Source organism: Penaeus japonicus, unplaced genomic scaffold, assembly GCF_977035675.1.
Source record: "Penaeus japonicus unplaced genomic scaffold, GWHDUDI00000001_assembly GWHDUDI00000032, whole genome shotgun sequence".
Classification (NCBI taxonomy): domain Eukaryota; kingdom Metazoa; phylum Arthropoda; class Malacostraca; order Decapoda; family Penaeidae; genus Penaeus; species Penaeus japonicus.
This window is the reverse complement of record NW_028234434.1, coordinates 15,001-35,954: the sequence shown is the minus strand read 5'-3', so window position 1 is coordinate 35,954 and position 20,954 is coordinate 15,001. Positions and strand designations below refer to the sequence as shown.

At 37.9% G+C, this 20,954-nt stretch overlaps 6 protein-coding genes and 1 pseudogene across 6 annotated transcripts in view; all 7 read left to right on the top strand.

The window, feature by feature from the left end:
- The first annotated feature begins 811 nt into the window (after positions 1-811).
- LOC122244075 (cuticle protein CP1499-like) lies at positions 812-1,573 on the top strand. The gene is made up of 2 exons (XM_086556228.1): positions 812-854; positions 990-1,573. The coding sequence occupies exons 1-2, from the start codon at positions 843-845 to the stop codon at positions 1,533-1,535; spliced, it is 558 nt and encodes a 185-aa protein (XP_086412354.1). The 5' UTR covers positions 812-842; the 3' UTR covers positions 1,536-1,573.
- Positions 1,574-4,109: 2,536 nt separating this feature from the next.
- On the top strand, positions 4,110-4,851 carry LOC147467883 (cuticle protein CP1499-like). Its single transcript, XM_086556226.1, has 2 exons — positions 4,110-4,144; positions 4,282-4,851. The coding sequence occupies exons 1-2, from the start codon at positions 4,133-4,135 to the stop codon at positions 4,834-4,836; spliced, it is 567 nt and encodes a 188-aa protein (XP_086412352.1). The 5' UTR covers positions 4,110-4,132; the 3' UTR covers positions 4,837-4,851.
- Positions 4,852-7,976: 3,125 nt separating this feature from the next.
- On the top strand, positions 7,977-8,531 carry LOC147467882 (cuticle protein CP1499-like; the record flags this gene model as incomplete). Its single annotated transcript, XM_086556145.1, has 1 exon — positions 7,977-8,531. A coding segment is annotated over one exon (540 nt), but the record flags the coding sequence as incomplete, so codon positions are not given.
- Positions 8,532-10,668: 2,137 nt separating this feature from the next.
- Positions 10,669-11,462, top strand: LOC147467881 (cuticle protein CP1499-like). Its single transcript, XM_086556225.1, has 2 exons — positions 10,669-10,703; positions 10,840-11,462. Exons 1-2 carry the CDS (start codon positions 10,692-10,694, stop codon positions 11,383-11,385), a joined length of 558 nt encoding a protein of 185 aa, XP_086412351.1. The 5' UTR covers positions 10,669-10,691; the 3' UTR covers positions 11,386-11,462.
- Positions 11,463-14,300: 2,838 nt separating this feature from the next.
- On the top strand, positions 14,301-15,088 carry LOC147467880 (cuticle protein CP1499-like). The gene is made up of 2 exons (XM_086556224.1): positions 14,301-14,343; positions 14,493-15,088. Exons 1-2 carry the CDS (start codon positions 14,332-14,334, stop codon positions 15,045-15,047), a joined length of 567 nt encoding a protein of 188 aa, XP_086412350.1. The 5' UTR covers positions 14,301-14,331; the 3' UTR covers positions 15,048-15,088.
- Positions 15,089-17,338: 2,250 nt separating this feature from the next.
- On the top strand, positions 17,339-18,083 carry LOC147467879 (cuticle protein CP1499 pseudogene; annotated as a pseudogene).
- A 2,679-nt stretch (positions 18,084-20,762) lies between these two features.
- LOC147467878 (cuticle protein CP1499-like) overlaps positions 20,763-20,954 on the top strand; it is a 769-nt gene continuing 577 nt past the window's right edge. Inside the window, exons 1-2 of the mRNA XM_086556158.1 lie at positions 20,763-20,797; positions 20,947-20,954. The exon at positions 20,947-20,954 is cut by the window's right edge and continues 577 nt beyond it. Of these exons, the coding sequence (XP_086412284.1) occupies positions 20,786-20,797; positions 20,947-20,954 (20 nt within the window). The 5' untranslated portion in view covers positions 20,763-20,785. The remainder of the gene's footprint in view (positions 20,798-20,946) is intronic.

Here is a 20,954-nt window from a genome sequence, read left to right as displayed (position 1 = left end):
GAAAGACATTAGTCTCTGTGTGTCTGTGTTTGTGTAATGTATGTGTTTACATGAGAGACTGCAAGATCGAAGTAATAATTATGAATTATGTCGGATAATACAACCGTTGAATGATGATATACTTGTGTCTACATGTTTGTTTGTTTTTATACAGGAATTATATTACAGATATCTACTACACAAACATTTAAGTTCTCTTCTAATAAAAAAATAAAAAAAATGAAGCAGATAATTAACCTCAAAGAATAACATAAGTAACAAAATAGAGCTAATCCTAACTCTGAGAGACTGTAGGAAGAACAGTTCATCGAAATCTGTGTTTTGGCTAAGAAGCAGTTCTCATAAGCTTCGTATTTCGCTGGAGATGTAAAACTGATCCGTTTTTCTCTTCCTGACACCTTTTTATTTTAGATACGTAAGGACTTAGATCATTATTAAGGTTAATTAGTTAGGTAACATGACCATATGTTTATATACTCTTGAATATATGAGTTATCGTCCTGGAATAACAAATGATAACAATGTTGATGGTATTGTTTCTACTCCCATTTTTAATGATGGTAAATGTTAACGGAAAGTAAATATAACAGTTAACAGTTAACATTTGTATCCTCCTTCCATTCTTTCCTGTACGAAATTTGATCATCCTGTTCATATCAACATGAAAAAAGAGGAATGCTTGAAAGTGGATCACTTATGTAGGTGTGGCAGAGCAGGAAAGTACAAGAAGAGTTGTACCCGATCTTTGCGTCACTGACTTTGCCTGACCTTCGTTTCCTGTATATAAAGGCAGAGACATTCTTGGCTTACCGCAGTAGGAAACTTCCATCAGGACAACAATCATGAGAGCTCTGGTATCCATTTACAGAATATATTTACTAAAATGAAATTTAATTAAGCATCTTGACGATGTTGATAGGAACGTGATTTACTATTAGGAAAAAAGTGTATGTGTGACTGAGTGATCGAAACAAAAAATCCCTTTGCAGGTTCTGTTGGCAGTGCTGGGAGTGTGCTCGGCTGTCCCCTTCATTCAGGACACGCCCGAAGTACAGGCTGAGAAAGCACGCTTCTTCCAAGCCTTCGGTGCTGCTCAGGCTGCTGCCACTCCTCAGCAGGCCGTCTATCGCCCTTCGCCTGCCGCTCAGCCTAAGTGGTATGGACCAGTAGCTGCCACTGTCCCCGCGGGAGTCGACGGCACCATCACCCCTGTGTCCGACACCCAAGAAGTGTCTGCCGCCCGCAACGCCTTCCTCAACGCCTACAACGCACAGGTCAGGGCCACAGTTGGTGCTGCGCCCGCCGTTCCCTCCTACACCCCTACCTACCATCATGCACCAGCTGTTCCTCATCACGCCCCCCCAGCCCAGCCCAAGTGGACTGGCCCCGTGGCAGCCACCGTCCCAGCTGGACTCCCGGGATCCGCTCCCCAGGTGGCTGACACTGCCGAAGTGGCAGCCGCCAAGCAGGCGTTCTTCAACACGTACCAGAGGCAGGCAGCAGCTGCGGCACCACCATCGCGCAACTATTTCTAAAGAAAACCAAAATAAGAGATTAAATAAATAGGAGTGATCTATTTTGTATTTGATTAGCGTTACAAGACCATCTCCATATGCACTCCCCATTCCACACACTTTTAGTTTTCCTTTTATCTTTCTCTCAAGTCTACACATGTGTGTAATATTGTAAAAGTATGAAAATCGTGATATTATGTCCCTTTCACTGCCGAAAAGAATTGCTTATTAACTTTTACCTCAAACATTCTTTCACTCACAAACTAATCGGTCTTCAGCCCATCGCTCTGTCCTTCAAGAATGAATGTTTTTTTTTAGATTTTTCTTTTTGTAATTGTAAATGACTATGAGTTTGATATATTTTTTTCAAGACAAATATGCTTAAAGAAATTTCAGAACACTTGCCACGCACTTTTTTCGGGCTACAACAGGGCATACATTTATTTCATAATATCTCTGATCTCCCTTTCATTGCAGTCATTCCTTATCCACTAAAATCTTTAAAATTAGGTCTATTTTGCCCCTTTCAGAGAATGATCACTTCCTACTTGTAATCTGTTGGGGATAATTACTGTACGTGATAAAAAAAAAAAAAAAAAAAAAAAAAAAAGTGTGTATTTGATTTATGGATTTCTCCCATAATAAGATGATTGACATTTTTTCATGAAGGAATATATCTCGGACTCCATTGGATGAAGGTCTCCTTACATCATAGGCTGGTTATTGGGAATTCCTACTCAACATCTCTATACATAAATTGGCTGTATATACAAAATTAGCACGCATCGTCTGTTTTGTTTTTGTTTTTTATTATATAACCAACGATGATACTGCCAAGTAAGTAGTGTTAGTAATTATCTACCAGAAAATACTTGTACGCTTTATGAATTTTGTCCCACTATAAACGTCTATCTTCAGCTTTCTTCAGAGCTGCTTGAAGGCACTCCATTTCTCTGTCCTTGCCAATTGTGTGCAAGAAGTACGATTATCACTTACATTTCTCATGTTCTGTCATGAATTTGATCAACTGCATTATCTTCCAATGGTGGGGATGTATAATCAAGGAGGGATAGGCCCTATACCGGGATCATTTTTATCTTACTATATAATGATTTACAGACAGAGGAATAACCGATAAACATACCTATACAGTATGTGCATAAATACATACATTTATATAATGTATAAATATGTATATATATATAAATATATAAATATACATACATATACATATACATATGTATATGTATGTATGTATGTATTCATATATATATATATATATATATATATATATACATACATATATATATATATATATATATATATATATATATATATATATACATACATACATATATATATATATATATATATATATATATACATATATATATATATACAATGTGTGTGTATATAAATATGTATATATGCATATATATATATATATATATATATATATATATATATATATATATATATATATATATATATATATATATATATATACAATGTGTGTGTATATAAATCTGTATATATGCATATATATATATATATATATATATATATATATATATATATATATATATATACATATTTATAAATGGATAGATAGATAAACGGAGTATTAAATAGATAAAACTTTATCTGAATAAAGATCCATAGCTAGACATATACAGTGTACTGATGGATAACTAGATAAATGGATCGATAGATAAGAAAAACGAGATAGCGAGATAGATGTTAAAATAAACAGATATGCATGTAAACAGATAAATAGATAGAAAGACATGAGTCTCTGTGTGTTTGTGTCTGTGTTTGTGTAATGTATGTGTTTACATGAGAGACTGCAAGCTCGAAGTAATAATAATGAATTATGTCAGATAATACAACCGTTGAATAATGATACACTTTTGTTTACATGTTTGTTCGTTTTTATACAGGAATTATATTATATATATCTATTGCACAAACAACATACAAGTTCCCTTCTCATAAAAAAAGTGAAACAGATAATTAACCTCATAGAATAACATAAGTAACGAAACAGAACTAATCATTACTCTGGGAGACTGTAGGAAAAACAGTTCATCGAAATCTGTGTTTTGACTAAAAGCGCAGTTCTCATAAGCTTCGTTTTTCGCTGGAGATGTAAATCTGATCGGTGTTTCTCTTCTTGACACCTTTTTAGTTTAGATACGTAAGGACTTAGATCATGATTAAGGTTAATCAGTTAGGTAACATAACCATATGTTTAGTATACTCTTGAATATATGAGTTATCGTTCAAGAATAACAAATGATATCAATGTTGATGGAACTGTTTCTACTCACATTGACAATGATGGTAAATGTTAACGGAAAGCAAATATAACAGTTAACATTTGTATCCTCCTTCCGTTTTTTCCTGTATGAAATTTGATCATCCTGTTCATATCTACAGGAAAAAAGAGGAATGCTTGAAAGTGGATCACTTATGTAGGTGTGACAGAGCAGAAAAGTACAAGAAGAGTTGTACCCGATCTTTGCGTCACTGACTTTGCCTGACCTTCGTTTCCTGTATATAAAGGCAGAGACATTCTTGGCTTACCGCAGTAGGAAACTTCCATCAGGACAACAATCATGAGAGCTCTGGTAATCATTTACAGAATATATTTACTAAAAAGAGATTTGATTAAGCATCTTGACGATGTTGATAGGAACGTGATTTATCATTAGGAAAAAAGTGTATGTGTGTGACTGAGTGGTCAAAACAAGAAATCCCTTTGCAGGTTCTGTTGGCAGTGCTGGGAGTGTGCTCGGCTGTCCCCTTCATTCAGGACACGCCCGAAGTACAGGCTGAGAAAGCACGCTTCTTCCAAGCCTTCGGTGCTGCTCAGGCTGCTGCCACTCCTCAGCAGGCCGTCTATCGCCCTTCGCCTGCCGCTCAGCCTAAGTGGTATGGACCAGTAGCTGCCACTGTCCCCGCGGGAGTCGACGGCACCATCACCCCTGTGTCCGACACCCAAGAAGTGTCTGCCGCCCGCAACGCCTTCCTCAACGCCTACAACGCACAGGTCAGGGCCACAGTTGGTGCTGCGCCCGCCGTTCCCTCCTACACCCCTACCCACCATCACGTCCCAGCTGTTCCTCATCACGCCCCAGCTGCCCCTCAGTACCAGCCCAAGTGGACTGGCCCCGTGGCAGCCACCGTCCCAGCTGGACTCCCGGGATCCGCTCCCCAGGTGGCTGACACTGCCGAAGTGGCAGCCGCCAAGCAGGCGTTCTTCAACACGTACCAGAGGCAGGCAGCAGCTGCGGCACCACCATCGCGCAACTACTATTAGGCCACACTGTGATAATCAATTTTGTTTCTATTTCTGAAAACTGATAACTTAAGAGATGAAATAAATATGATCACCTATTTTGATTTTTAATAAGGTTCGGTATACTATCTCCTTATCCCCTTCCCCTTCCCTAAATAAGGGTTTTGACTTTTCCTTGCATTTCTAAGCCTATTTGGAAGCCATCTTATTTTATCAAATGATGAAAAGAATCAATATATTGATAGATAAATGGCTGTTCACTTTACTGCCCAAACCATCGAATATCAAATCAACTACGCTCTTCATCCCATCACGCTCCCGGTCATGATTGAATGTTTTCAGTTCATATTTTCGTAGTATTAAATGGATAAATGTTTTCATGAAACTATTATGTTTCAACCCATTGTAGACGGATGGCGTGGCAACCATGACGCACGATATTTTGGCCTGACGACGGGTGGCATGACCTTCATGTCACGGCATTTTGACGTTGAAAGATAGTGGATCGTTATGTTTCTCTTTTACACTTTGAGCATTAAATCTATCTTGTGACTAATAATACCAATTGCAATTATTACTACTATGCCATAATAATCCACGTCATAGATTTAGTTTCAAATCCCAAACATAGATGGCACCACTCTCTCCTTGCACTAGCAGGAAAGAAATCCTCGAAGGGCGCCCATCACCGGTCTCTACCAAGCACTATCTTCAGGATGCGATGACACACAGCGCGATGCCGACCTCCGTCTCTAAAGTACCGTTGATATTGGATATGTAGTCAGAATAAAAAGGGGATAGTGATCCAGACCATGTTCAACGCATGCACTGTGGCCCTGTGCCAGTATGGCTGATTTGTGCTGTGGCATTCGCAGTTGTCAGCTCAGGTCTCCTTCCTTTTCCCTATCTCTTCATTTATTTTCATTAGGGATCGTTTTTTTTTCGTATTTGTTTACGAAAGTACACGTACAGAAAATAATAATTGTTTATTTGTCCTCCCATAAAACTCATACTTCTATCACACTTGAGTGTAAAAAAACATGATGAACTGATATAGACCCTATACTGCAATTCTATTTCGCTACAACACTGATAAACACTGTCAGATGACACATATAAGTCTCCCAAAATAGCAAAACACAAACTATTAACGAACATAAATATAACTCTAGTATTACAACTCGTGAATGACAGAGAGTGCGAAACGACGCTATATGTCGGGTGTATCTGCCACTGTCCCCTCTGGTGTCGATGGCTCTGTCACCCCCGTGTCTGACGCCCAAAAAGTGGCAACGCCTTCCTCAACGCCCACGACACATAGGTTAGGGCTGCAGTTAGTGCTGCGCCTTCCGTCCCCTCCTTCTCCCTGTCTGAAGACCTGCTCCATATAGATAGGATAAAGCAAAGGCCTCCTTACAGCATCAGTCAATTATTGGGAATGAACTCTCAGCCTCTCCATACAAACATTGTCTGTATAAGGAGAATTAGCTCTTAGTGTTTGTTTGTTTTTCATCTATATGCACATATATATATATGTATAGATATAGATATATATATAGAGAGATAGATAGATAAATAGAGGAGATACTACTGAGTAAACATTATCAGCAGTTATCTCTTTAATTCAAAAGTGCTTGCATGTAGTATGGAAACTTTCTTAACCCTTTTCATCTTTATGGAAGTTCAACTTTTAGCTTTGTTCAAAGATACTTCTCCTATTTTCTTTTTGTATCTCCCTTTGTTTATTGTAGTAAATAAATACGATTATTATTCGCATTATTCATGATGTGCTTTCTTATAAGTCTGATCAATATTTTTATATTCGTATGATATGATTATATATCAGAGATAATATACCGAGATAATTTTTACTGAAGTTTATTATTCTTATCAAATTTATAAGCACAAACAGGCCTACGAAAAAAAATATAGGCATACCAATATATACATACATTATATAGATTGATGAATAGACGGAGAGATAGATAAATGAAAATAGATAAATATCTAATTATATATATATATAGATAGATATATATATATATAGTTTACAGATGGATAGAGAAATCGGTAGATAGACAAAAAGAGATAGCAAACTATAGATATAAATAAATTTAGAATTAACAGGTAAGTAGATAGACAGACAGGTAGAAAGATATGTATACCCGTCCCTTCTCTGTAAACTTGTGTATATATGTGTGTGAATTTATACTATGTGTATGAGAAAATACGAAATTGCACTAATGATAATATCCTGTAACAGACATACACCTATGTAATGATAACCTGTAATTTACGATATATTCATGTCTGTTTCCAACGAAGGAGCTGCATTATTGACATCTATGTACACAAAGGACTGTCAGACACTCTTCTTAAACAAATAAAATGAAGTAGAGCAATCCAAACCTCATAGATTATCTACTTTGCAACGTAGGAACGAAAAAGTAGCTAAATATTACTACAGGAGAATAGGAATTAGGAGACTATCGTAATCAGTCTAGCTTTGACGAAAACGTATAGTGTTTGTTTATTTGCTTGTTTACATGTTTCGTAGTCTTTCTTTTCTTGATATCTTTTCAGTTGAAACACCTATGGACTTTAGTAATCGTTGATGTATCTGATTAATTAAGAACTATGTACGAATGTTTGATTCACTTATTTTACTTTGCTCTTGGTTAGATCACTCTTCGTTCTAGAATAACAATAATGGTACTGTTTCTAGAATTTATTGATAGTAAAGTTATGAAATAGTTGTATCTTCCGTCCGTTTCCTTCTGTTGTGGGATACGATGTTTTATTTTTTTCTGCTGTAATCAGCATTAATGAAATAATAATAAGGTTTGAAAGTGGATCACTTATGTAGGTGTGGCAGAGCAGGAGAGTACAAGAAGAGTTGTACCCGATCTTTGCGTCACTGACTTTGCCTGACCTTCGTTTCCTGTATATAAAGGCAGAGAGATTCTTGGCTTACCGCAGTAGGAAACTTCCATCAGGACAACAATCATGAGAGCTCTGGTAATCATTTGCCAAATACATTCATTCATAAACTTAAAATGGGATATCCTTTAGCAACTTAAGCGATGATTCTAAGAACGTGATTTGCCATTAACAAGTGCATGTGTAAATGCGTGACTGAGTGATTGAAACAAAAAATTCCTTTGCAGTTTCTGTTGGCAGTGCTGGGAGTGTGCTCGGCTGTCCCTTTCATTCAGGACACGCCCGAAGTACAGGCTGAGAAAGCACGCTTCTTCCAAGCCTTCGGTGCTGCTCAGGCTGCTGCCACTCCTCAGCAGGCCGTCTATCGCCCTTCGCCTGCCGCTCAGCCTAAGTGGTATGGACCAGTAGCTGCCACTGTCCCCGCGGGAGTCGACGGCACCATCACCCCTGTGTCCGACACCCAAGAAGTGTCTGCCGCCCGCAACGCCTTCCTCAACGCCTACAACGCACAGGTCAGGGCCACAGTTGGTGCTGCGCCCGCCGTTCCCTCCTACACCCCTACCCACCATCACGTCCCAGCTGCCCCTCAGTACCAGCCCAAGTGGACTGGCCCCGTGGCAGCCACCGTCCCAGCTGGACTCCCGGGATCCGCTCCCCAGGTGGCTGACACTGCCGAAGTGGCAGCCGCCAAGCAGGCGTTCTTCAACACGTACCAGAGGCAGGCAGCAGCTGCGGCGCCTCCATCGCGCAACTATTTCTAAAGAAAACTACCAAATTAAGAGATTAAATGAATAGGAGTGATCTACTTTATGTTTGATTAGTGTTACAAGACCATCTCCATATGTACTCCCCATTCCACACAATTTTAATTTTCCTTTTATCTTTCTATCAAGTCTACACATGTGTGTAATATTGTAAAAGTATGAAAATCGCGATATTATGCCCCTTTCACTGCCGAAAAGAATTGCTTATTGACTTTTATCTCAAACATACTTTCACTCACAAACTATTCGGTCTTCAGTCCATCGCTCTATCCTTGAAAAATGAATGTTTTTTAGAATTTTCTTTTGGTAATTGTAAATGACTATGAGTTTGATACTTAAAGGAATTTCAGAACACTTGCCGCGCACTTCATCCGGATTACAAAAAGGACTATTTTGCCCCTTTAAGTGAATGATCACTTCCTACATGTAATCTGTTGAAGATAATTACTGTACGTGATTAAAAAGAAAAAAAAATGTGTGTTTGATGTATGGATTTCTCCCATAATAAGATGATTGACATTCTTTATGAAGGAATATATCTCGGATGAAGGTCTCCTTACATCATAGGCTGTTCATTGGGAATTACTACTAAGCATCTCTATACATACATTGGCTGTATATACAAAATTAGCTCGTATCGTCTTCTTTTTTATTATATAACCAACGATGATACTGCCAAGTAAGTAGTGTCAGTAATTATCTACCCCAAATACTTGTATGCTGTATGATTTTTGTCCCACCACATACGTCTATCTTCAGCTTTCTTCAGAGTGCTTGAAGGCCCTTTTCTCTGTCATTGCCAACTGTGTGCAAGAAGTATGATTATCACTTACATTTTTCATGTTCTGTCATGAATTTGATCAACTGCTTTATCTTCCAATGATGGGGATGTATAATCAAGAAGGGATAGGCCCTATACCGGGATCATTTTTATCTTACTATATAATGATTTGCAGACAGACGAATAACCGATAAACATACCTATATGTGCATAAATACATGCATTATATATGACATATATATATATATATATATATATATATATATATATATATATATATATATATATATATATATATGTGTGTGTGTGTGTGTGTGTGTGTGCGTGTATGCATATCTATATCTATATATAGATATAGATAGATAGATAGATAGACAGATAGACGGAGTATCAAATAGATAAAACTGTATGTGAATAAAAATACATAGAAAGCCATATACAGGGTATTGATGGATAACTAGATAAATGGATCGAGATATATGAATAGCGAGATAAGTGTACATATAAACAGATATGAATGTAAACAGATAAATAGATAGAAAGACATGAGTCTATGTGTGTTGGTGTCTGTGTGTCTGTGCTTGTGCGATGTATGTGTTTACATGAGAGACTGCAGCTCGAAGTGAAAATAATTAATTATTTCAGAAATTAAACCGTTGAATAATATACTTGTGTCTACATGTTTGTTTGTTTTTTTATACAGGAATTATATTACAGATATCTATTACACAAACAATATTCAATTACTCTTCTCTTAAAAAAGAAAAAAAAATGAATCAGAAAATTTTCCTCATAGAATAACATAAGTAACGAAACAGAGCTAATCATTACTCTGTGAGACTGTAGGGAGAACAGTTCATCGAAATCTGTGGTCTGAGTAAAAAGCGCAGTTCTCATAAGCTTCGTATTTCGCTGGAGATGTAAAACTGATCGGTGTGTCTCTTCTTGACACCTTTTTAGTTTAGATACGTAAGGACTTAGATCATGATTAAGGTTAATTAGTTGGGTAACATGACCATGTGTTTATATACTCTTGAATATATGTTATCGTTCAAGAATAACAAATGATAACAATGTTGATGGTACCGTTTCTACTCCCATTGATAATAATGGTAGATGTTAACGGAACGTAAATATAACTGTTAACATTTGTATCCTCCTTCCGTTTTTTCCTGTATGAAATTTGATCATCCTGTTCATATCAACATGAAAAAAACAAGAGGAATGCTTGAAAGTGGATCACTTATGTAGGTGTGGCAGAGCAGGAAAGTACAAGAAGAGTTGTACCCGATCTTTGCGTCACTGACTTTGCCTGACCTTCGTTTCCTGTATATAAAGACAGAGAGATTCTTGGCTTACCGCAGTAGGAAACTTCCATCAGGACAACAATCATGAGAGCTCTGGTAATCATTTGCCAAATACATTCATTCATAAACTTAAAATGGGATATCCTTTAACGACGAACGTGAGAACGTGATTTGCCATTAACAAGTGTATGTGTAAATGCGTGAGTGACTGAAACAAAAAATCCCTTTGCAGGTTCTGTTGGCAGTGCTGGGAGTGTGCTCGGCTGTCCCCTTCATTCAGGACACGCCCGAAGTACAGGCTGAGAAAGCACGCTTCTTCCAAGCCTTCGGTGCTGCTCAGGCTGCTGCCACTCCTCAGCAGGCCGTCTATCGCCCTTCGCCCGCCGCTCAGCCTAAGTGGTATGGACCAGTAGCTGCCACTGTCCCCGCGGGAGTCGACGGCACCATCACCCCTGTGTCCGACACCCAAGAAGTGTCTGCCGCCCGCAACGCCTTCCTCAACGCCTACAACGCACAGGTCAGGGCCACAGTTGGTGCTGCGCCCGCCGTTCCCTCCTACACCCCTACCTATCATCACGCCCCAGCTGTTCCTCATCACGCCCATCCAGTCCAGCCCAAGTGGACTGGCCCCGTGGCAGCCACCGTCCCAGCTGGACTCCCGGGATCCGCTCCCCAGGTGGCTGACACTGCCGAAGTGGCAGCCGCCAAGCAGGCGTTCTTCAACACGTACCAGAGGCAGGCAGCAGCTGCGGCGCCCCCATCGCGCAACTACTATTAGGCCACACTGTGATAATCAATTTTGTTTCTATTTCTGAAAACTGATAACTTAAGAGATGAAATAAATATGATCACCTATTTTGATTTTTAATAAGGTTCGATATACTATCTCCTTATCCCCTTCCCATTCCCTAAATAAGGGTTTTGACTTTTCCTTACATTTCTAAGCCAATTTGGAAGCCATCTTATTTTATCAAATGATGAAAAGAATCAATATATAGATAGATAAATGGCTGCTCTTTTCACTGCCCCAAACCATCGAATATCAAAACAACTACGCTTTTCATCCCATCATGCTCCCGGTCATGATTGAATGTTTTCAGTTCATATTTTCGTAGTATTAAATGGATAAATGTTTTCGTGAAACTATTATATTTCAACCCATTGTAGACGGATGGCGTGACAACCATGACGCACGAATTTTTGGCCTGACGACGGGTGGTATGACGTTCATGTCACGGCATTTTGACGTCAAAGGAGAGTGGATCGTTATGTTTCTCTTTTACACTTTGAGCATTAAATCTATCTTGTGACTGATAATGACAATTATTACTACTATGCCATAATATTCCACATCATAGGTTTAGTTTAAAATCCCAAACATAGATGGCACCACTCTCTCCTAGCACCAGCAGGAAAGAAATCCTCGAAGGGCGCCCATCACCGGTCTCTACCAAGCACTATCTTCAGGATGCGATGACACAGCGCGATGCCGACCTCCGTCTCTAAAGTACCATCGATACTGGATATGTAGTCAGAATAAAAAGGGGATAGTGTCCAGACCATGTTCAACGCATGCAATGTGGCCCTGTGCCAGTATGGCTGATTTGTGCTGTGGCACTCGCAGTTGTCAGCACAGGTCTCCTTCCTTTTCCCTATCTCTTCACTTATTTTAATTAGGGATCGTTGTTTTTTTTTTCGTATTTGTAACGAAAGTACACAGAGAGAGAGAGAGAAAATAATAGTTGTTTTTGACCTCCCATACTACTCATACCTCTATCACACTGAGTATAAAGAACATGATGAACTAATATAGACCCTGTACTGCAATTCTATCTCGCTACAACACTGATAAACAGTCAGATGGCACATATAAGCCTCCCAATATAGCAAAACACATCAGATGACGAACATAAATATGTATTACAACGCGTGAATGACAGAGAGTGCGAAACGACACGATGCGTCGGCTGTATCTGTCACTGTCCCCTCAGGTGTCGATGGCTCTGTCACCCCTGTGTCTGACGCCCAAAAAGTGGCTACCGCCCGCAACGCCTTCCTCAACGCCCACGACACATAGGTTAGGGCTACAGTTAGTGCTGCGCCTTCCGTTCCCTCCTTCTCCCTGCCTGAAGACCTGCTCCATATAGATAGGATAAAGCACAAGGCGTCCTTACAACATCAGTCAATTATTGGGGATTACCTCTTAGCATCTCCATACAAACATTGGCTGTAGAAGGAGAATTAGCTCTTGGTGTTTTTTTCCTTATATATATATAGATAGATAAATAGGTAGATAGAATAGATACTACTGAGTAAGTATTATCAGCAGTGATCTCTTTAATTTAAAAGTGCTTACATGTAGTATGGAGATTTTTTCCTAACCCTTTACATCTTTATGGAAGTTCAACCTTCAGCTTTGTTCAAAGATACTTCTCCTATTTTCCTTTTTATCTCCCTTTATTTATTGTTTTAAATACGATTATCATTCACATTATTCATGATGTGCTTTCTTATAAATCTATTCAATATTTTTATATTTCGTATGATACGATCATATATCAGAGATAATATACCGAGATAATTTTTACTGAAGTTTATCATTCTTATCAAATTTATAAGCACAAACAGGCTTACGCAAAAAAACTATAGGCATACCAATATATAAATACATTATATAGATAGATAGATGAATAGACGGAGAGATAGATAAATGAAAATAGATAAATATCTAATTATGGATATATAGATAGATATATACAGTTTACAGATGGATAGATAAATCGGTAGATAGACAAAAAGAAATAACAACACATATAAATAAATTTAAAATTAACAGATAAGTAGATAGGCAGACAGAGAGAAAGATATGTATACCCGTCCCTTCTCTGTAAACTTGTGAATATGTGTGTGAGTTTAGACTATGTGTATGAGAAAATACGAAATTGAACTACTGATAATGTCCTGTAACAGAAATACACCTATGTAATGATAACCTGTAATTTACGTTATACTCATGTCTGTTTCTAATGAAGGAACTGCATTACTGACATCTATGAACACAAAGGACTGTCAGACACTCTCCTTAAACAAATAAAATGAAGTAGAGCACTCCAAACCTCATAGATTATCTACTTTGCAACGTAGGAACGAAAAAGTAGCTAAATATTACTACAGGAGAATGTGAATGAGGAGAGTATCGTAATCAGTCTAGCTTTGACGAAAACGTATAGTGTTTGTTTATTTGCTTGTTTACGTGTTTCGTAGTCTTTCTTTTCTTGGCATCTCTTTTAGTTTAAACACCTATGGACTCAGGTAATTGTTGATGTATCTGATTAATTAAGAAATATGTACGAATGTTTGATTCACCTATTTTACTTTGCTTTTGGTTAGATTACTATTCGTTCTAGAATGACAATAATGATATTGGTGATACTGTTTCTAGAATTTATTGATAGTAAAGTTATCAAATAGTTGTATCTTTTGTCCGTTTCTTTCTGTTGTGAGATACGATGTTTGTTTGTTTTTCTCCTGAAATCAGCATTAATGAAATAATAATAAGGCTTGAAAGTGGATCACTTATGTAGGTGTGGCAGAGCAGGAAAGTACAAGAAGAGTTGTACCCGATGTTTGCGTCACTGACTTTGCCTGACCTTCGTTTCCTGTATATAAAGGCAGAGAGATTCTTGGCTTACCGCAGTAGGAAACTTCCATCAGGACAACAATCATGAGAGCTCTGGTAATCATTTGCCAAATACATTCATTCATAAACTTAAAATGGGATATCATATAGCGATTTAAACGATGATTCTAAGAACGTGATTTGCCATTAACAAGTGTATGTGTAAATGCGTGACTGAGTGATTGAAACAAAAAAATCCTTTGCAGGTTCTGTTGGCAGTGCTGGGAGTGTGCTCGGCTGTCCCCTTCATTCAGGACACGCCCGAAGTACAGGCTGAGAAAGCACGCTTCTTCCAAGCCTTCGGTGCTGCTCAGGCTGCTGCCACTCCTCAGCAGGCCGTGTATCGCCCTTCGCCTGCCGCCCAGCCTAAGTGGTATGGACCAGTAGCTGCCACTGTCCCCGCGGGAGTCGACGGCACCATCACCCCTGTGTCCGACACCCAAGAAGTGTCTGCCGCCCGCAACGCCTTCCTCAACGCCTACAACGCACAGGTCAGGGCCACAGTTGGTGCTGCGCCTGCCGTTCCCTCCTACACCCCTACCTACCACCATGCACCAGCTGTTCCTCATCACGCCCCAGCTGCCCCTCAGTACCAGCCCAAGTGGACTGGCCCCGTGGCAGCCACCGTCCCAGCTGGACTCCCGGGATCCGCTCCCCAGGTGGCTGACACTGCCGAAGTGGCAGCCGCCAAGCAGGCGTTCTTCAACACGTACCAGAGGCAGGCAGCAGCTGCGGCGCCTCCATCGCGCAACTATTTCTAAAGAAAACTACCAAATTAAGAGATTAAATGAATAGGAGTGATCTATTTTGAGTTTGATTAGTGTTACAAGACCATCTCCATATGCACTCCCCATTCCACACACTTTTAGTTTTCCTTTTATCTCTCTCACAAGTCTACACATGCGTGCAATATTGTGAAAGTATGAAAATCGCGATATTATGTCCCTTTCACTGCCGAAAAGAATTGCTTATTGACTTTTATCTCAGACGTACTTTCACTCACAAACTATTCGGTCTTTAGTCCATCGCTCTATCCTTGAAAAATGAATGTTTTTTAGATTTTTCTTTTCGTAATTGTAAATGACTATGAGTTTGATACTTAAAGGAATTTCAGAACTCTTGCCGCGCACTTAAACCGGATTACAAAAAGGACTATTTTGCCCCTTTAAGTGAATGATCACTTCTTACATGTAATCTGTTGGAGATAATTACTGTACGTGATTGAAAAGAAAAAAAAAAGGAATAATGTGTGTTTGATGTATGGATTTCTCCCATAATAAGAGGATTGACATATTTCATGAAGGAATATATCTCGGACTCCATTGGATGAAGAACTTACATCATAGGCTGTTCATTGGGATAACTCAGCATCTCTATACATACATTGGCTGTATATACAAAATTAGCTCGTATCGTCTTTCTTTTATTATATAACTAACGATGATACTGCCAAGTAAGTAGTGTCAGTAATTATCTACCCCAAATACTTGTATGCTGTATGATTTTTGTCCCACCACATACGTCTATCTTCAGCTTTCTTCAGAGTGCTTGAAGGCTCTTTTCTCTGTCATTGCCAACTGTGTGCAAGAAGTATGATTATCACTTACATTTTTCATGTTCTGTCATGAATTTGATCAACTGCATTATCTTCCAATGATGGGGATATATAATCAAGGGGGGATAGGCCCTATACCGGGATCATTTTTATCTTACTATATAATGATTTGCAGACAGACGAATAACCGATAAACATACCTATATGTGCATAAATACATACATTATATATGACATATATATGTATATATATATATATATATATATATATATATATATATATATATATATGTGTGTGTGTGTGTGTGTGTGTGTGTGTGTGTGTGTGTGTGTATGCATATCTATATCTATATATATATATAGATATAGATAGATAGATAGATAGATAGATAGATAGACAGATAGACGGAGTATCAAATAGATAAAACTGTATGTGAATAAAAATACATAGAAAGCCATATACAGGGTATTGATGGATAACTAGATAAATGGATCGAGATGTATGAATAGCGAGATAAGTGTACATATAAACAGATATGAATGTAAACAGATAAATAGATAGAAAGACATGAGTCTATGTGTGTTGGTGTCTGTGTTTTCTGTGCTTGTGCGATGTATGTGTTTACATGAGAGACTGCAGCTCGAAGTGAAAATAATTAATTATTTCAGAAATTAAACCGTTGAATAATATACTTGTGTCTACATGTTTGTTTGTTTTTTTATACAGGAATTATATTACAGATATCTATTACACAAACAATATTCAATTACTCTTCTCTTAAAAAAGAAAAAAACAATGAATCAGAAAATTTTCCTCATAGAATAACATAAGTAACGAAACAGAGCTAATCATTACTCTGTGAGACTGTAGGGAGAACAGTTCATCGAAATCTGTGGTCTGAGTAAAAAGCGCAGTTCTCATAAGCTTCGTATTTCGCTGGAGATGTAAAACTGATCGGTGTTTCTCTTCTTGACACCTTTTTAGTTTAGATACGTAAGGACTTAGATGAGGATTAAGGTTAATCAGTTAGGTAACATAACCATATGTTTATATACTCTTGAATATATGAGTTATCGTCCTGGAATAACAAATGATAACAATGTTGATGGTATTGTTTCTACTCCCATTGATAATGATGGTAAATGTTAACGGAAAGTAAATATAACAGTTAACAGTTAACATTTGTATCCTCCTTCCATTTTTTTCCTGTATGAAATTTGATCATCCTGTTCATATCAACATGAAAAAAACAAGAGGAATGCTTGAAAGTGGATCACTTATGTAGGTGTGGCAGAGCACGAAACGACACTTTATGTCGGATATATCTGTCACTGTCCCCTCTGGCGTCGATGGCTCTGTCACCCCTGTGTCTGACACCCAAGAAGAGTTGTACCCGATCTTTGCGTCACTGACTTTGCCTGACCTTCGTTTCCTGTATATAAAGGCAGAGACATTCTTGGCTTACCGCAGTAGGAAACTTCCATCAGGACAACAATCATGAGAGCTCTTGTAATCATTTACAGAATATATTTACTAAAATGAGATTTAATTAAGCATCTTGACGATGCTGATAGGAACGTGATTTATCATTAGGAAAAAAGTGTATGTGCGTGACTGAGTGACTGAAACAAAAATTTCCTTTGCAGGTTCTGTTGGCAGTGCTGGGAGTGTGCTCGGCTGTCCCCTTCATTCAGGACACGCCCGAAGTACAGGCTGAGAAAGCACGCTTCTTCCAAGCCTTCGGTGCTGCTCAGGCTGCTGCCACTCCTCAGCAGGCCGTCTATCGCCCTTCGCCTGCCGCTCAGCCTAAGTGGTATGGACCAGTAGCTGCCACTGTCCCCGCGGGAGTCGACGGCACCATCACCCCTGTGTCCGACACCCAAGAAGTGTCTGCCGCCCGCAACGCCTTCCTCAACGCCTACAACGCACAGGTCAGGGCCACCGTTGGTGCTGCGCCCGCCGTTCCCTCCTACACCCCTACCCACCATTATGCTCCAGCTGTTCCTCATCACGCCCCAGCTGCCCCTCAGTACCAGCCCAAGTGGACTGGCCCCGTGGCAGCTACCGTCCCAGCTGGACTCCCGGGATCCGCTCCCCAGGTGGCTGACACTGCCGAAGTGGCAGCCGCCAAGCAGGCGTTCTTCAACACGTACCAGAGGCAGGCAGCAGCTGCGGCACCTCCATCGCGCAACTATTTCTGAAGAAAACTACCAAAATAAGAGATTAAATAAATCGGAGTGATCTATTTTGAGTTTGATTAGTGTTACAAGACCATCTCCATATGCACTCCCCATTCCACACACTTTTAGTTTTCCTTTTATCTCTCTCACAAGTCTACACATGCGTGCAATATTGTGAAAGTATGAAAATCGCGATATTATGTCCCTTTCACTGCCGAAAAGAATTGCTTATTGACTTTTATCTCAGACGTACTTTCACTCACAAACTATTCGGTCTTTAGTCCATCGCTCTATCCTTGAAAAATGAATGTTTTTTAGATTTTTCTTTTTTTTTTTTTCTTTTTTTTTGCAATTGTAAATGACTATGGGTTTGATATATTTTTTCAAGACAAATATACTTAAAGGAATTTCAGAACACTTGCCGCGCACTTCATCCGGGTTACAAAAAGACATACATCTATTTCATAATATCTCCAATCTCCCTTTCATTGCAATCATTCCTTAGCCACTCAAATCTTAAGAATTAGGACTATTTTGCCCCTTCAGTGAATGATCACTTCCTACATGTAATCTCTTGGAGATAATTACTGTACGTGATAAAAAATAAAAAAAAATAAAAAAAGTAAATAAAAATTGAATTAGAAATAAAAAATTAGATTCAAAAATTTAAGAAAAAAGTAAAAATTAGATTTAAAATTTAAAAATAATAATAACAATCTGTTGGAGATAATTACTGTACGTGATTAAAAAGAAAAAAAAGGTGTGTTTGATGTATGGATTTCTCCCATAATAAGATAATTGACATTCTACATGAAGGAATATATCTCGGACTCCATTGGATGAAGGTCTCCTTACATCATAGGATGTTTATTGGAAATTACTAATCAGCATCTCTTTACATACATTGGCTGTATATATAAAATTATCTCGTATCGTCTTTTTTTTAAGTATATAACCAACGATAATACTGCCAAGTAAGTAGTGTCAGTAATTATCTACCGCAAATACTTGTATACTGTATGATTTTTGTCCCACCTTATACGTCTATCTTCAGCCTTTGTCAGAGTTGCTTGAAAGCGCTCCATTTCTCTGTCCTTGCCAATTATGTGCAAAACCATCACTTACATTTTCACGAATCACAAAAAACACAAACACAGTAACGTGCACATAACAGAATTAATAAAACACTGCCACAAATTGAAAGGAAAAACTCTCGACGTTTCGAACTTTTAAAGAAAGTTCCTCATCAGGCGTAAGCAATTCATTTTTGGATTGCTTTCTCCTGATGAGGAACTTTCTTTAAAAAGTTCGAAACGTCGCGAGTTTTTTCTTTCGATTTGTGGCAGAGTTTTATCAATTACATTTTCATGTTCTGTCATGAATTTGATCAATTACATTATCTTCCAATGATGGTGATATATAATCAAGAAGGGATAGGCCATATAACGGGATAATTTTTATCTTACTTATAATGATTTACAGACAGAGGAATAACCGATAAACATACCTATATATGCATAAATGCATACACTATATATGATATATATATATATATATATATATATATATATATGTATATATATTTATATATAATGTGTTTGTATAAATAGATAGGTGTATATATAAATATATGTATATATATATATATATATATATATATATATATATATATATATATATAATGTGTGTATATGTATATATAAATATATATATATATATATATTCATATATATAAATAGATAGATAGACAGACGGAGTATTAAATAGATAAAACTATTTTAATAAAGATACATAGCTAGACATATACAGTGTACTGATGACTAACTAGATAAATGGATCGATAGATAAGAAAAACGAGATAGCGAGATGTATGAATAGCAAGGTAAATGTAAACATAAATAGATATGCATGTAAACAGATAAATAGATAGAAAGACATGAGTCTCTGTGTGCTTGTGTCTGTGTTTGTGTAATGTATGTGTTTACATGAGAGACTGCAAGCTCGAAGTAATAATAATGAATTATGTCAGATAATACAACCGTTGAACAATGATATACTTTTGTTTACATGTTTGTTCGTTTTTATACAGGAATTATATTACAGATATCTATTACACAAATATCATTCAAGTTCTCTTCTCATTAAAAAATGAAGCAGATAATTAACCTCATAGAATAACATAAGTAACGAAACTGAGCTAATCATTACTCTGGGAGATTGTAGTAAGAATAGTTCATCGAAATCTGTGTTTTGGCTAAAAAGCAGTTCTCATAAGCTTCGTATTTCGTTGGAGATGTAAAACTGATTGGTGTTTCTCTTCTTGACACCTTTTTAGTTTAGATACGTAAGGACTTAGATCATGATTAAGGATAATCAGTTAGGTAACATGGCCATATGTTTATATACTCTTGAATATATGAGTTATCGTTCAAGAATAACAAATAATAACAATGTTGATGGTACTGTTTCTATCCCCATTGATAATGATGGTAGATGTTAACGGAAAGTAAATATAACAGTTAACATTTGTATCCTCTTTCCGTTTTTTTCCTGTATGAAATTTGATCATCCTGTTCATATCAACATGAAAAAGAGGAATGCTTGAAAGTGGATCACTTATGTAGGTGTGGCAGAGCAGGAAAGTACAAGAAGAGTTGTATCCGATCTTTGCGTCACTGACTTTGCCTGACCTTCGTTTCTTGTATATAAAGGCAGAGAGATTCTTGGCTTACCGCAGTAGGAAACTTCCATCAGGACAACAATCATGAGAGCTCTGGTAATCATATGCCAAATACATTCATTCATAAACTTAAAATGGGATATCATATAGCGACTTAAACGATGATTCTAAGAACGTGATTTGCCATTAACAAGTGTATGTGTAAATGCGTGAGTGAGTGACTGAAACAAAAAATCCCTTTGCAGGTTCTGTT